This window comes from Dermochelys coriacea, chromosome 1, assembly GCF_009764565.3.
Source record: "Dermochelys coriacea isolate rDerCor1 chromosome 1, rDerCor1.pri.v4, whole genome shotgun sequence".
Classification (NCBI taxonomy): domain Eukaryota; kingdom Metazoa; phylum Chordata; order Testudines; family Dermochelyidae; genus Dermochelys; species Dermochelys coriacea.
The window spans coordinates 205,575,601-205,591,196 of NC_050068.2; the positions used below are offsets into that span (position 1 = coordinate 205,575,601).

General features: G+C 46.0%; 1 protein-coding gene across 1 annotated transcript; it reads right to left on the minus strand.

Annotated features, from left to right (window-relative positions):
- Nucleotides 1-2,521: 2,521 nt before the first annotated feature.
- LOC119849798 (cytochrome c oxidase copper chaperone) lies at nt 2,522-10,615 on the minus strand. Its single transcript, XM_043512520.1, has 4 exons — nt 10,471-10,615; nt 10,230-10,370; nt 4,074-4,187; nt 2,522-2,736 (listed from the first exon to the last, which is right to left on the minus strand). Exons 2-3 carry the CDS (start codon nt 10,340-10,342, stop codon nt 4,103-4,105), a joined length of 198 nt encoding a protein of 65 aa, XP_043368455.1. The 5' UTR covers nt 10,343-10,370; nt 10,471-10,615; the 3' UTR covers nt 2,522-2,736; nt 4,074-4,102.
- Between the last annotated feature and the right edge of the window lie 4,981 nt (nt 10,616-15,596).

Consider the following 15,596-nt stretch of genomic DNA (forward strand, 5'->3'; position numbering starts at 1 on the left):
AGTGCACTGACAGTACTAGAGTGGCTGCTAAAGTTACTCAATAGGAGCAGTTCCTCTCTCCCCATGACTCCAGAGCCAATATGCTGCAAAAAGATGTTTTCTCTAGTGATCACTACTGCAAATTGCACTCAGGCTTTGAGGAGCCAGCTGGGCTCTTCCTGTCCTTTACAACAGCAGTAATAGTCAGAGTTTTAATATCTTCTGTCATCCTATAGTGCCAACAGAGCACTAGGAGAGCAAACTGGATCCTGTTCTATCCTCTGCATCAGTAACACAATCATCAGAAAGAAAAGGAGTACTTGTGGCACCTTAGAGACTAACAAATTTATTAGAGCATAAGCTTTCGTGAGCTACAGCTCACTTCATCAGATGCATTTGGTACACGGCTGCTACTCTGAAAACAATCATCAGCTGTGCTTTGGTGGGAGAATTCTCACGGTTGTCAGGAAGCATTCACTTTTCACAGCCAGATGCATCCTTTGAGTCAGAATATGGATGCACAGGATGACAGTATGAAGTCAGCCTGCATAGGCCAATGGAATAGGCCTTTGCATAAAACAAGATTACAAGGGTGGTTGTATTTCAGGACAAACTTACAGCAGTCATGCCTATCATACCATTCCCATTGGCACTAGTCACTTAAAGAGACATGAGCAGCTCCTCTACTAATACTGTATTCTGGATTAACACACTTTGTACTAGAAAGGGCTAATGTGAGATTTGAAGACACCTTTAAAAAAAGGAGATGGAATGAGTTAATCAGTCACCATCCCTGGCTGATTTTGTCCCTGGGAAGACTGGCTCCATGTGGAACACTCATTAGTACCAAAGTAAGCAATACCAGAGCCTGGGTCATCTTTGGCAGCTTACCGTAGGGTGAAGAAACAGTGTAAGTTAAGGCTGCCACATACACCAGGAGAAAGCAATTTGAAAAAACACTTTCATCACAGTCTGTTTAGGGGTGAAACAGGACAACAGAAAGTTAGACATACTTAGAATTAGATGCCTAGCAAACACAGAACTGTTTTTCCCCCGCCTGCCCCATCCCCACCCCCACCAGACCCAAGCAACTCCTACTGTCTTGATGGGGAGTTCGTAGTCTGCAGTGGTTAGGGAGAACTGGAACCTAGGAAATATAAATGGAGGATACTCATCTTCCTTTTTCACTCTTTCTTGGCCTTCACTAAGGAAGAAAGGATGATCTTGTGGCCAAAGGGCAGGAATATGCACCAGGAGATTCAAGTTCTATTGCTGGTTTGCCACTACCTAACTGTGACCCTGAGCAAGTAATTGCCCTTTTGGGTCTCCATTTGCCCCTCAATACAATGAGGATATTATTTACCTTCCTGACAGAGCAGGTTAAGATTTAATTAACATATGTGAAGCACTTACAGATCCTTTGGTAGAGGTAGCTATAGATACAACACTTAAAAGTTTCTACTAGAAAACAAAACCTACAAAACACAGGCTAACACAAGAGATGAACCACCAATAGAGACAGAAGTTTCTGGGAAGTGAGAGTGCATTGGGGTTACTTCCAGTGTGTTGTTTCTGATGACTGCAATGAGGCTCAGTCTTTTGGATAAGCTTCTGGATAGGTCTCGGACAAATGTGAAGGGGCCCAGTCTAGAGACGCTGTAAAGGAGAATGAGTTCTCTCACCCAACCCATAGCTGTTAGCGAAGGGAGGTCTGCTTCTCTACCCATCCTTCCCCAGCTTCCATTTTTAAGGTCCCTTACTTGAAATTGACTCAGCTCACAGCTTTTACAAACACCAGTCAGAATTAAATTTGTCAGTTTTTGTGCCAGGCAAAGTGTTTTGAACACCACCAGAGAAACTGACAAATGTCTTGTTAATTTCACTTTGCCCCAGGCTTGGGAAAGCCCTGAGCCAGTAGATATAGTGAAACATGGGTGAAGACTCAGGAGGACAAAGGTAGCACGGTTATCAGTTAAGTGTGAGTATATCCGAGTATCCATGAGGGCTAGAAACTTATTTTTAAAAAGGAGTTAACGTAAGCCTCCCCAACTTGACGTGGAAAGTTCCTAACTTTCCACGAGCTAGTGAATTTTTCAAGCAATGGTACAGAAGTGCCAATGATTATTAAAATTCTGTCTCAGGAGATGTGGACAGCACAACATTAGGAGCAGCAGAACCTGTTTCAATCCTAGGGGAAGTTCCGTGCAAAGAGCAGCAGGCTTACAGGAGCAGATGCCCTGACTTATCTGCAATACTGGTTATCCCTGCACAACAGGCAACAGCTACAAGCTTCAGCATATCTTTGCTTTTGTCCACAATAGGATCACTTATTGCTAGCATGATTTCCCCATCCATAGTAGTAGAGGGAAAAATCTCACTAGAAACTAGCATATTTTAATATGATTGCAGCTATCGCAGTTCTTATTCCAATGTGGATAGGGAAAGGAAAGGAGAGTCATTAACCAATTGCTGCCCAACATACTACAGAAAATGGTTTGGGTTAAAAGGTGGGGGTGTCTTTGCTTTAAAAATGAAAGGGGAATGAGCATTTTTAAATCCTTTATTAAGAGGAAAATATATCTCTATCAGCCAGTCAAAATCAGATAATGGAGGTGCCATAGAGGCAATATACATATGGTTTTTATTAGAAATTCTTTATAAATAGATTTCTCATCTATTTGTTCTTTGAAGTAGCTTGCAGAAATAACTTAATATTGTTCAGCCACCCGAGAAACCAGTCACCCAACAGCAAATCACCTAGGAAAAGAAAAAATACCTCAAATAAGAGACAAGACTTCTACTGGACATGATCAATAACAGTTCAATAGCCTCCTGTCATAAAGGTCACTATGTGCAGCAATTTGACCACTATACTCGTGACAGTTACTTCCAGAGTTTCCCTGTTGTAGGTACTCTAAGAATACAATATGGTGTCTTTGTAATGATGGTGAGACAATAAAAGATGAACGAAGGAAAGCTGAACTCCCTATTTAAAGAAGGCACTGTCATTTTTAATCATTTCATACCCTCTCAAACTCCCTGTTTATAACCCCCTCCATCCAAATCTATTACAGGACAGCCGTTCATAAGGGTTGGATTGTGCTTTGTGATTGTAGAATTACTTAACATGGATGCAGACTCCCAACAGTCCTTTCACCACTGCAAACCTCCAATACAGCATCTTTTCGAAAAGCAGGTCGCGACCCAGTACTGGGTTGTGGAACGTAAGACACTGGGTCACGGCGGCTCTGGTCAGCAGTGCTGACCGGGCCGTTAAAAGTCTTGTCAGCGATGCTGCCCGATTAAGGCAGGCTAGTCCCTACCTGTGCCCGCAGGCACCGCCCCCCCCCCCCAGTTCCCGGACAATGGGAGCTGGGGGGCGGTGCCTGTGGGCACGAGCTGCACAGGCATACCTCCACCTAGGAGCTGGACCTGCGGCTGGCTGTTTCCGGGGCTCAGCGCAGTCTGCAGTGCCAGGAGAGGCAAGAAGCCTGTTGTAGCACCCCCACTGTGCCACAGACCGGGAGCTGTCCAAGGTAAGCCCGTGCCCCAATCCCCTGCTCCAGCCCTGAGCCCCCTCCTGCACCCCAAACCTCTCATCCCTGGCCCCACCCCAGAGCCTGCACCCCCAGCCCAGAGCCCTGACCCCCTCCTTCACCCCAACCTCCTGCCCTAGTCCTGAGCCCCCACGCCAACTCAGAGCCCCCTCCTGTACCCCAAACCCCTCATCCCCGGCCCCACCCCGCAGTCCTCACCCCAACCTTCCGCCCCAGCCCTGAACCCCTCCCACACCTCAACCAAGCCCCTCATCCCCAGCTCCGTTGGGTCATGGGCATCAATAATTTTCTTCAACTGGGTCACCAGAAAAAAAGTTTGAAAACCACTGCTCTAAGAGGCCAGCAGCAGTTACTCTTGAGCCAGTGAGGCCAGCAGCAGATGCCTGCCTTCTCTTCTTCATCCTAAGGCACCACCTTTGACATCTAAGGAGGTGCTGTGCTGGTAGTCCAGATCTACTAGTGACACCTACTGAGTTCTCAGGGCCACTGCAGAGGCAGAGACCAAGTGATGAACGTGGTCTCACAGTCTATACTCACCATGCATACAGCCGCACTGCTCATCTTGTTCATACTTTAAACCCCAAGGCTCTCATGCACTCCTTGTGAGCCTCAATAAGAGGCCCGCAGTGCTCCTCCCCTTTCTCAATGATGCTGCAAGGCAAAGAGATTTCCCTGGTTAGCTAGCAAAACGGACACCATGTAATCCTCAGATTTGCAGGACCGATGGACTCTTGCAGGTGAAGCTTGCTTTCTCACAGCTCCACCTCTACTTTTCTCTCCCTCTCTGGGTTGCTGTTTCCCACACCCCCACTGCTCTGCTCCCCCCATGCCCTCTCTACCACTGGTCCCCATTCACCACACACACTTTAAACCCTCCCTGTAAGGCTCTTATTTTTATAGGGTCCAGGCTACAGACAACTCCATGTACAGATAGTTAAGCTGCAGCATCTGACAAGTGCAGGCAGCAGCAAGGGGTGGCAGAAAGATCCTTTTGCCTAGAGTACCAGGCAGTCTGGGGTCCCTGATTTTCCTGGGAGTAAGGCTTTTCCAGTGTCCAAGTTGCATCAAAATCTATTGGGTTTATGCTCATGGATACCTAGAACATTCCTGAAATTTTGGAATTGATCAAACACAGCATTCCAAAGTTATCACATTCCAGACAAACAGAAATGCCACTGAGTTGATTTGAGTGTTAAACCTTGAGTCACTTGGCCAACTATAGAACTTCAGAACACAAGACTACTTTAGAAAATTAAAACATGTTCAGATTTATACCTTTACTTTCCCCAGAAAGTATTCAAGTTTGTCACCTTCCAGGTCTGTGCAAAGTTCTCATTAAAAGGATAATTCTGGAAGAATTTTGAACAATGGAGCTACTTTTTGCATTTCCCTATTAGGGTAGAACATTTGTAGCTGGAAGGGGTGGTACCAGCAGCTACAAGGCCATAAATATGATTAAGAATAGTTATCAAGTTGAAACCTAAAGAGACTTCAAGTAATACATTGTCTTGTTTGGGAAAAATATGCATGGGTTAATGACTCCAGTGATGTGGAACAAGCACACCTCATGTTCATGTCTGCACCAAAGTACTTTATGCACACAAAAAACAGTTCTCTTTTGCAAGCCACCAAGTTCTAGTGGCTTGAGCAGGGGACCAGCAGTCAGGAGAACCATGTTCTATTCCTGGTTCTGTCATTAACTCACAGCATTATGTTTGATAAGTCATTTAGGCCATAATTTTTAGTTACTACACACCTGTGCCTCAGTTGCCTCTCTAAAATATAGGTCTGATATTGACACACCTCAGGGGAGGACTATGAGTAAGAATATGATTAGTCACAGAGATCACAGATTCCGTGACTTCACCGGACCTCAGTGATTTCTTTGGCTTCAGCCCTGCTGCAGCGGTTGTGGCTGCCCACGGCAGTGGCCAGAGCTGTCCCCCCGTCCCGTGGCAGTAGCCAGAGCCGTCCCCCCACCACCTCTCTCCAATGGCTAGGGTGGGAGCTGTCTCCCCCTGCTTCCCACGCGGCCAGGGATGGAGTTGGAGCTGTCCCCCTCCCCCTGCAGTGGTGGGGGCTGTCAGTTGCATCTCCCACAGTTCCCTGGGCAGTCACACACATACCACCCAGGTTATTTTTAGTAAAAGTCACAGACAGGTCACAGGCTTCTGTGAATTTTTGTTTATTGGCCATGACCTGTCCGTGACTTTTACTAAAAATAATTGTGAAAAAATCTTAATCTTAGCTATGAGACTTTAATTAGGGCCCATAAAATGCTAAGAAATGGCAAGTGTAAGATAGGAAGCTCAGTCTGTAGCAGAGCTTGCTTTCATTTCTCAACACCCCATTTTCCCACAGGCAGATGAAGGGTATTTCCTACCACTGCTCTCCCACTCAATCCTCAGAAAATTTAGATTTGATGCTAATTTATCAGACAACGTTAGGCTCAGAAAACATGATTCGGAGCACAAGAGTTCCTCATTAAAGAAGTAACACATCTCAAATAAAGTATAAAGCTGAATGCTATATAAATTATTCTGAGGACAAAGTGCAAAGAAACTCAGAATTCCATCTACTTCACCAATACATGATGAATTGGCCATTATAAGAGAAGTGGGAGACATTATCCTATTGCCTCTAAACTGGCTTATTTTCATTCTTTGAACATTTTATTATCACAGAAATTGGAAATGGAAGACCCCTATTAAGTCTGAGATCCTCTCTCCTCCATCCTTGTCCAGGGCAGAATTATGCCATACAGTGCAGTGCTTTGTCTAGAGAGGACCTCAAGCCTAAAAACTATGGAGAAGTTCAGAAGTTAACTATACATATCCCTTCTCTACTTTGGCCAAGCATAACATGGAACTTGCCATACTGCTTCACTCAATCCAGGATTCTGTCTCTGTCTGTAGCCAGTATCAAATAATTCAGAGGAAGGAGAAAGATATTCCATAGGGAACAATTATGGAATAACCCAACCATAGTGAAAGTTTAAATTCCTTCAGTTAGTGATTGGGTTATGTCCTGAAGCAACAGGTTTTATATTCATTCTACAAAACAAACTTTTTATGCTATCTAATTTAACAGTGGATGTTCTGATTATCTACATAAGTGCCTAATCTTTTTCATATCCTAAGAACTTATCCTCAAAGATATCTAGTGGCAGTTAGTGCTACTGGATAGTTATCTTTTGTGTAAAACAGCCTAGTTTTAAAATGTCCAGTGGAAGAGAGCCCTTTCCCTTGAGGAAGTATTCCATGGCCTACCATGCCCCACAATCAGGAAGTTATCTTGATGTTTAGCCTATATTGTCCCTCTTTTAATTTTTAACTACCCAAGAGAGAAAACCAAGCAACATATACCATTTTGTATCACCCTAAATAATTCCTATCTACAACTGTAGGGTTTATACTTTGCAATCATAGATGGTTATTATTCATTCAAGAGCCACTGACTTACTGACTTGGAAACCGACAGAGTCCCAGCCCCAAAGGAGGGCCAGCAAGCTCTCCATGGACCATTAGAGACCTACTTCATGTCAGCATTTTCACGGTCAACTCAAAAATGTTAAAATGATTAAGTGATGAAAAGTAAATTGGTTTCTGAAATTCTACTGCAATAATCTAAGGTGCTATTAATAACAATTAAAGACATAAAAAATTGTGTACACCTCTACCCAGATATAACACGGTCCTCAGAAGCCAAAAAATCTTACCGCGTTACAGGTGAAACCATGTTATATTGAACTTGCTTTGGCCTCGAGCATTTCTGTTATTAATAGTCACTTCCCGCCCCGACTGATCCCTCAGAACCCCCGACCCATCCAACCCCTCCCCGCTCCTTGTCCCCCGACCACCACCTCCAGAGACCCCCCCCGTCCCTAATCACCCCTCCAAGGACTCCACCCCCTACCCAACCCCCCTGCTCCCTGTCCGAACTGCCCCGACCCTTACCCACATCCCCACCCGCTGACAGGCCCCCCCGGGCTCCCACGCCCTATCCAATGCCCCCATTCCCCGTCCCCTGAGCACACCGCCCCCGGAACCTTCAAACCATCCAACCCTCCCTGCTCCCTGTCCCCTGACCACCCTCTGAGACCCTCTGCCCCAGCTCGGCATCCGTAACACGCCGCTCAGAGCAGCATGTCGGAGCCAGACATGCTGATCCGCCAGAGTGCACAGCCCCATCCCCCAGAGCGCTGCTTTACCGCGTTATATCCAAATTCATGTTATATTGGGTAGTGCTACATCGGAGTAGAGGTGCATATATTATTTTTAACCCAGGTATCGAATTATTGTTGCTATTCTCTCACCTTTAAAGGGAAGAATACCACTGAGTGAGATAACTTCCTCAGTGAGGCCAAGGTTCATTATGAAATGCTAAACATAATTCTACTCTACAAGTTTGCAGACAAATTGTAGTAAAAACTTCACAAATTAGGATTTAACTTGTCTTAATTAATTAATAGTCTTTAAAGTCTGAAGCAACAAGAGTCTGCTGCATGGGTCATAAGAACGTGTAGAGCGCTAGTTAGGTTTTTTTAAAAAAGTTAATAGTTTCTGATACTGTGTGTGTCCTGAAACCACTTAACAATTTTGGTGTTTTAAAAAAAGTAAATTAAGTGTTTCTCTGACTCGCTGCCATGTGCAAAGCCCCAAAGCAACAAGAGAAACTGATGATACAGAAAGTGCAGTGAAATATACACTACAGAAGACAACTATAGGGAACTAACTATACAGGAAGGGCTGTCATATGCATAAATAAAACATAACATTGAGAAGCGTTCCTCTCTGTTACTTGTAATGACAGTAGAAAAACAATTTTCAGGCGGAAATGAGATTTTTAATTTGGTATATCCATTTAATATCCCCACCCAAACTCACACTTCCTTGTCTTGTATACTTGCAGTGTCACAAGACTCTCAGTGTATTATTTCTAAAGAGGGAGTGCTATGAGGCTGGTAGCTGGCTACACAGAAAGGAGATACTTGTAGATGACTTGCACGAACTGACAGGTGAAAACACTGGGGGGGGGAAAAAAGGAAATGTATAGGGAGGTCCAAAGCAATAAATAACGGGATAAAACTTAGTTAAGAAAAATTAAGATGCATATCAGGAAGAGTCCTTTAGTAGTGCAATCTATTAAGGCTTGTCTACTTTTACCAGAGGATTGACGCTGTGGCAATTGATGCATCGGCAGTCAACTTAGCGGGTTCTGCTAAATCAACCTCCGATTGCTCTCCCAGCGACTCTCCACCTGATCGAGAAGAGTAAGGGGAGTCAACGGGAGAGCGACTCCCATCGATGTTGCGTAGTGTGGACCCCGCAGTAAGTAGACCTAAGCTACATCGATTTGAGTTACGCTATTCATGTAACTCAAATTGCATAGCTTAGATCGACTTTTCCCTTTAGTGTAGGCAAAGCCTGAGATGGATTATTCTCTCAAGGGAAGTAAAGCAAATCCCAGCACCTGAAACATGTAAACTAGGAAGGGCAAAACATACTACAGCATACCATCCTGTAATAGCTTAGAAGATGAGCTAATTGTGACCTAACAAGTAACTCCCTCCTCCTCCAACCCAGTATGAATTTCTGTTGGTGGTGGTATATGAAAACTAAAAAATGCTTAGCAGACTGGGCCTTTTAGCTTTGCTCTCTGAAACTCCCTCCCCCATAAGATATTTATTTGGATGGAGTACCTCAGAAGGCAGAAAGCTAATTTATAATCAGACTAAGACAATATATTAAGAAAAATAAAAAGTAATGATTAGACCTGTGCACACACTGGATTTTTCTGGAGAGTTATTTTGGCATCACCACTGGTGCTGGAATTTTAAACATCAACACATTGGATTAAAGTAGTTTCCTGATCATTTAAAGAGAACCTGTATCATTTGTATCAATTGATGATGCTGCCGAAACAAATCCCAAACAGTAAGTAACCACTGCCTGAAAAAGGCAGGTGATCCCATGGGAACTAAAATATCATCTACAGGGAAGTTAGTTATTTGTTTTTGAGGGACTGGACTAATCTATAATTAAAATGGAGAAAAGTTCCAGACAAGAGTTCTGGCAACCGAAATCCCTATTTGCAACGCAAGGGCAATAAAGGCAACGACTGGGAAAGCTCCCCCAGCACCACTTCAGGTCCTTGGCTGCCTCCTATGAGCATTTCCGGGATTAGAAGGCTGGATCATTTGATACTTGCCCTCTTCATTCCCTCTGAAGCAACTGGCACCAGCCACTGCTGGATGACAGGCTATCGGGCTAGACAGTCCAGTGGTCTGATCCAGCCAGGCCATTCTTATAAGGCTCAACTTCCACGCCCTATTCAGTCCCTAACCTACCTGCAGACTGAGGGAGGGAACGGATTAGCGGGCGTTATAATGGTGATTTTGGCAGGGGGTCATCTGTCCACTGGGAAGCAGCCCGAGGCGTGGGCTACACGCACAACTGACACGGGCAGGGGCACGCTGGTCCGGGCGCGGGGCCCGGGAAAGGCACACACGCGGGGAGCGACCCGGCCGAACCCCGCCCCTGGAGGACTTTATCTGGGGGCCCGGCGGCCGCTGCCGGCTCGGGGAGGTGGAGTCACGACAGCCCCCAGCGCAAAGCCCATGGTGCTGCTGCGGGCAGCGTCACCGGCCCGCGGGGGGGAAGGGCAGGCGGCGGCGGCGGCGCCCCCGGTTACCAGGCATCCCGCGCCTTCTTGGTCTCGGGGCAGGCGCAGCAGGGCTTCAGCGGCTTCTTCTCCTGCGGCTCGGGGCCCGGGGGCTCGCAGCTGGCGGACGCCAGGCTCGACATGTTCGGCGGCGGCTTCGCAGGATCCCTGCGGACACAAGGGGCCAGTCAGAGCCCGCTCCGCCCCCAACGCCCGGCTCCCTCGGCGCCTCCCCCGGCTCACTCGCGCGACCCTCGCACGCTCCTCCCGGGGCCCGCGCACGGCTCGTCTATGCGCAGGCGCCTGGCGGGCCGGGACTCCTTCCGGGCAGCGGCTTTCCTCCCGCGAGCCCGACGCTTACTGCGCCTGCGCGCCCAGTCAGGGGCACGCCCGGAAATGGAGCTCGCCGGCGTACGCAGCCGCCGCCGCGCGCCTCTGCTCCCTCCCTTCTCACCCCGCCCCCGCCCCCGCCCCCCGCCGTGGCCGTGCCCCGCAGGAGCCCGCCCGGTCCTGGCGAGGCTGCGGCCCCCGAGGAGACGCGCCGCCGCCCTCAGGCGGCAGCGGTGGAGGCTGGAACGCGCCCCGTGTTGTGTGATCCACCCTCACAGCCCCTTCCAGCTACCGCGGCCAAGGGGAGGAGTGGGGCTGCCGCTGCGTGAGCTGCCCCCTTACAGACCCGTCTCCTCCTCGGGCCTCGTGCAGGGCGCGGCAGCCTCTTCCTGTGGCTGGGCCGGAGCAGGGAGCCGGCCTCTCTGCCTTGCTTCAGCCCCGACCGCTTGTTCCGGTAGCGCGTAGCAGTGTCTGGGTGAGGAAGAGGGAGGCTGATTGTGACAAGCTGCTGGGGACACCGTGTTACCCCTTTCAACCTCAGCAAGTGGGAGCTTGGCTGCAGTGAAGCTGTGTGACAGCTCCCTGACCCTACCTTGCCAGCAAAGTGCTCAGCGGCTTCCCAGCCCCAACCTTGCTTAGCAGGTAACAATCCGTGAACTCCAGTCCCGGAGCTCCTCAGCGATGGCTCGCTGCAATGCACAGCTCATCCCTGTACATTCACAGAAAATACTAAATTTGCTGTTCCTTTAAAGAGACAAAAGCAGCAGCTTGTTATCTTGACTGGGGTTAACAGGCACCTCAATTCCATCAAAACACTGGGTTGGTTTAGATCAACAGTAAAACTAGTTAATTCAATCAACAATAGGTTTTAAGTGAGTTCAACTATAAAGAATACAAGATGGAAGGTCATAAACAAACAGAAGTAAAAATATGCCTTCTAATGGCTAAGGCCTAACTTAACAAGTTACAGTCTTTGTTCAAGGTAGTTTTCTCACTAATCTTTGTTTTTCAGCAATGACTGACTAGCTCTTAGTCAGACTCCCCACAGAGTCCATGATACTGATTTTCCTTGTCTCCTCAGGGTGACAGGATAAGTTAGGTGTTCTTTGGCCCTCTATAGTTCAGTAAGCCTTTAAAATGTAGCCCCAGATAAAGTTCCTAATGCCAAAAAACTGCCCCAAAACAAGTGTTATTGGCCCAAAGAACCTGCAAAAACTGTCCCAAAAAAGCAGGTGGTGAGGGCTGCATTTGGGCATCATGAAGCTGGGTGGGGATCTGCATCATGAAGCTGGTGGCATTTGCGGCAAAATGTCTTGATGCTGGACAGGATTTGAGGCAAAAAATGCAGTGGGGCACCATTCAAGAAAAAGGAAAGTGGACCTGAGAGACAAGTTTATTTACATCCCATGACTGCCTGGAAACAGCTACCCAATGCCACACAAACAAGCCAAAAGTAGCTTATAATAAGATGAAGTGGTCTGCAATCTCTTCTTGCAACCTCTGATACAAATGAATATCCCATTGAATTTGGCCAAACCTGGTTTAAGGTGTTGGCCTCTTTCCTTTGTCTGGAGAAAACCTGCTTATCGATTCCCCTGACATGCCTGGTTTAAACACATTTTCGTTATAATTGCAACACATCTTTATAATCTTTTGTTGGTTGACCATACATCATACGTCATGCTAGGTTATTTATGATCAGTGAGTTACTAGTTTTCCAATGACGTATTATATGACCTCTTTTAGATACAAATTATAACAATAATGAGTTGGGGTACACTGAGCTGGTCAGGCCAGCTGAACCTCTCTACTAGATACCAGGGAACCTCTTGCCTTCTGGCATAGGGATGCTCTTTTAGGGTCCCACTGCTATACACTGGCATCCACCCTCATAAAGGAGCCCACGTACACTCTCCTAGTTGGGTTTTCTGTATGCGCTCTCTTCACACCACCACTACAATGCATTTCAACCTCATAAATTACACTGCTCCTCATATATAACCATACAGTCCAACCCCTTTCATAAGAGTAAACTCCAGGGTTTCTGGCTGTCTGGTTGTACTTGGCTGTTGGTTCACAGGCTATCTAGTGTACTCTCAACATAGTGGAGTCCTAAATTTGTTGTACAAATAAATGGAGTATCAATCTGGTGATATTCTGACAAACACACATCAAGAGATAAAGAGTGAGGAGGGAAATGACTTGCCCAAAGTCATCCATAGAATCAGGAACAGAACTCATGTCTCCTGATTCCCACACTAGGGCCCTATCAACTAAACTATGCTGGTTTTGGATTATAGTTTGCCTTTTTCTCCCTATGTGATTGCAGGAAATTCCATGTTGTTTTCATGTTTGGAGGCAGTGTACTTACCTTTTTCACCACTCCCATTGGCCTCGCTTTGTGGAGAGGAACTAGACAATCTATATGGGATGTTTATTTTCAATCTGATCTCAGATGGACTCTTTCTCATTGACCTTATCTTGAATTTCAGATTAGGAGTTATTACTGGAGAAAGCGAGGTAAGAAGCAGCACTGGGGATAAGGACTTACTGATACCTAGCAAATGCCTTACACTATCCTGTAAGTTTGAGAAAATGCTTATATTCTTAGGATTTCTTTCATCATTATTTTCTCTCCATTTTATGACTAGCTAGCAATCTTGGATCTAAAACTTATTCGGAAGGCCTACTGTCACACCCCAATGGCTCCCTCCCTCAGGGGGTCCCCTGGGAGAGGCAGATCAGCATTGTATATTGCTAACACTGTTGCAAGATTCGCAAGGCATTTTGGGAAGGGTCAAAGGTGTGAGTCTGGCGTGGAAGATTCCTTTGCAGGGTGCGAGAGGCCAAAAGGGGGAGGAAGGAAGAGAGCAGAGAACGGGTTAACTCGACACCTCAGCTAGCTCCATCTGAAGATAAGACACTGGCCCCGGTCCAAGGTCAGGGGCTTGATGAGAAGTCGTCAGCTGCATTCACATCTTATCCAAACCCCCCACCCCTGCCAGCCATGAGAAGAGGAGAACTAAGCTAGGCAGCACTGCAGAGATTGCAAAAACGAACGAGACGGTGAAGGCCAGCAGAAGCCGGGGGGGACACACAAAATTTTGCTTCCCTGGAGCTGATGTGTTTTGGGAAAGCTGAGGAGGCCACAGAGACCCAGTTTGGACTGGTACAAAGAGCACGGGGAACAGAGGTCGCTGAACAAAACGCCCCCAAAAGAACCCAGGACTTAAAAACCCTCTGAGAGCCGAGGCAAATCGGAGATCAACAGCAGACCCTGGACGACCTGTGCACACAGGACAGAACTCCCGTCCACCCCTCCCCCTTTTCTTCTTACGTTACACCCAGGCCAGCCTTGGGTAGTGCAGGTGTGAGTATGAAAGTGGGTTAGAGCTTGAGGCACTAATGCTTTCTTCCTTCCTCTGAGTGACGTGGGGAACCCCCCCCCCAGCACTCTATCCTGTTATTTTATTATTTTGTCAATAAAGCTTTAGACCTTTGGTGTGTTCCGTCATCTGCTCCCCTAACAATCCTGTGGCCTCAGCCTTATCACCTGACGCTTCAGGCAGATTGGTAACAAAAATCTGTCACGCTAGCTCAGATCCTCTTTTGTCCTGGACTTTCTCTTTGCTCTTCCTATAGATTTCATTATAATCATCTTAAAGGTAAAAGACTGAGAGAGAAGATCCCCCTTTCCCCTCCCCCATGTATCTCTCTCCTTTTGAAGAAACAGTATAATAGAAGGTAACATAAGACACACCTACCCTCCACTTCATTGTTTTTCCATTCATTTTCAGGTGGCATTTGAATATAGAACTTCATTCCCTGGTCTATGCCATTTACTTTCCCCCTCCCTCTTGTTAAATTTTTATTTTGCAAAGCATTTCAGAAAACATTTTCCATGAAGGACTGCAAAATAAATACAACAGGTTTTTACAAGGAAATTTATTATAGCAGATATTTGTCTACAAAATACTGGTACATTAGGTAAAGTTGTATTACACTTACATATTGTTAACTATTTGTACGGATTGATCATTGCTATATTGGCATTCCATTGTGCATGTTCATTGTGGCTCCATTATATTTTATTTATGCACAGTACTTTACCCTTCATTCTTTCATGTGTGGGTTTTTGTAAATCTGGAAAACTTTGCAAATAAATACAAAGGGAACATGAAAAAAAAACACTCTTCCAATTACTAACCACCACTTTTTTTTTAACGTACCCCCATATGTCTGGCTTTACTAAAGAAACAGATGCTCAGATACTACAGTGATGGCTACAGTATGAAAGTATGGATAGATTATACTGTGCTTGTTTGAGCTGAACAGTACATAGCAAACTGTGCTTCTGGCAAGAAAGTTGCATGATCAGTAGGTTATATCTTTTGTTGACAGTTGAAAAACCGAAGGCGCTGACCGATCATGAGCTTTTGATTGGTGTCTGCACATCAAGATCAGTTCAACAGGAAAAAAAGTTTTTAGTCGTCAGCCAGATATGGATAAGAATTTTAATCTATCATCATGTTACATGCTTGTCCTGACATAGAGTTCAACAATTCAGCATGACAGACAAGTTATAATGCAAGTGATTCTAGTTGTCTTAATTGCCCGTGTTCTGAAGCTCTTGCGCATTGTAAGAATGTAGAGATACATTGAAGAGTGGGATCAGGTCAGTGTACTTGCCAATTTTTCAGCATTTTGTGTGATTTATGATTGTGAGGGAAACAAAAATGATTAAGGATATGGAACAGCTTCCATATGAGGAGAGATTGGTAAGGCTGGAACTTTTCAGCTTGGAAAAGAAATGACTAAGGGGGGATATGATAGTGGTCTATAAAATCATGATTGGTATGGAGAAAGTAAATAAGTGTTATTTACTCCTCATAACACAAGAACTAGGGGGTCACCAAGTGAAATTAATAGGCAGCAGGTTTAAAACAAATAAAAGGAAGTATTTCTTCACACAATGAACAGTCAACCTGTGGAACTCTTTGCCAGAGGATGTTGTGAAGGCCAAGACTATAACACGGTTTAAAAAAGAACTAGATAAATTAATGGAGG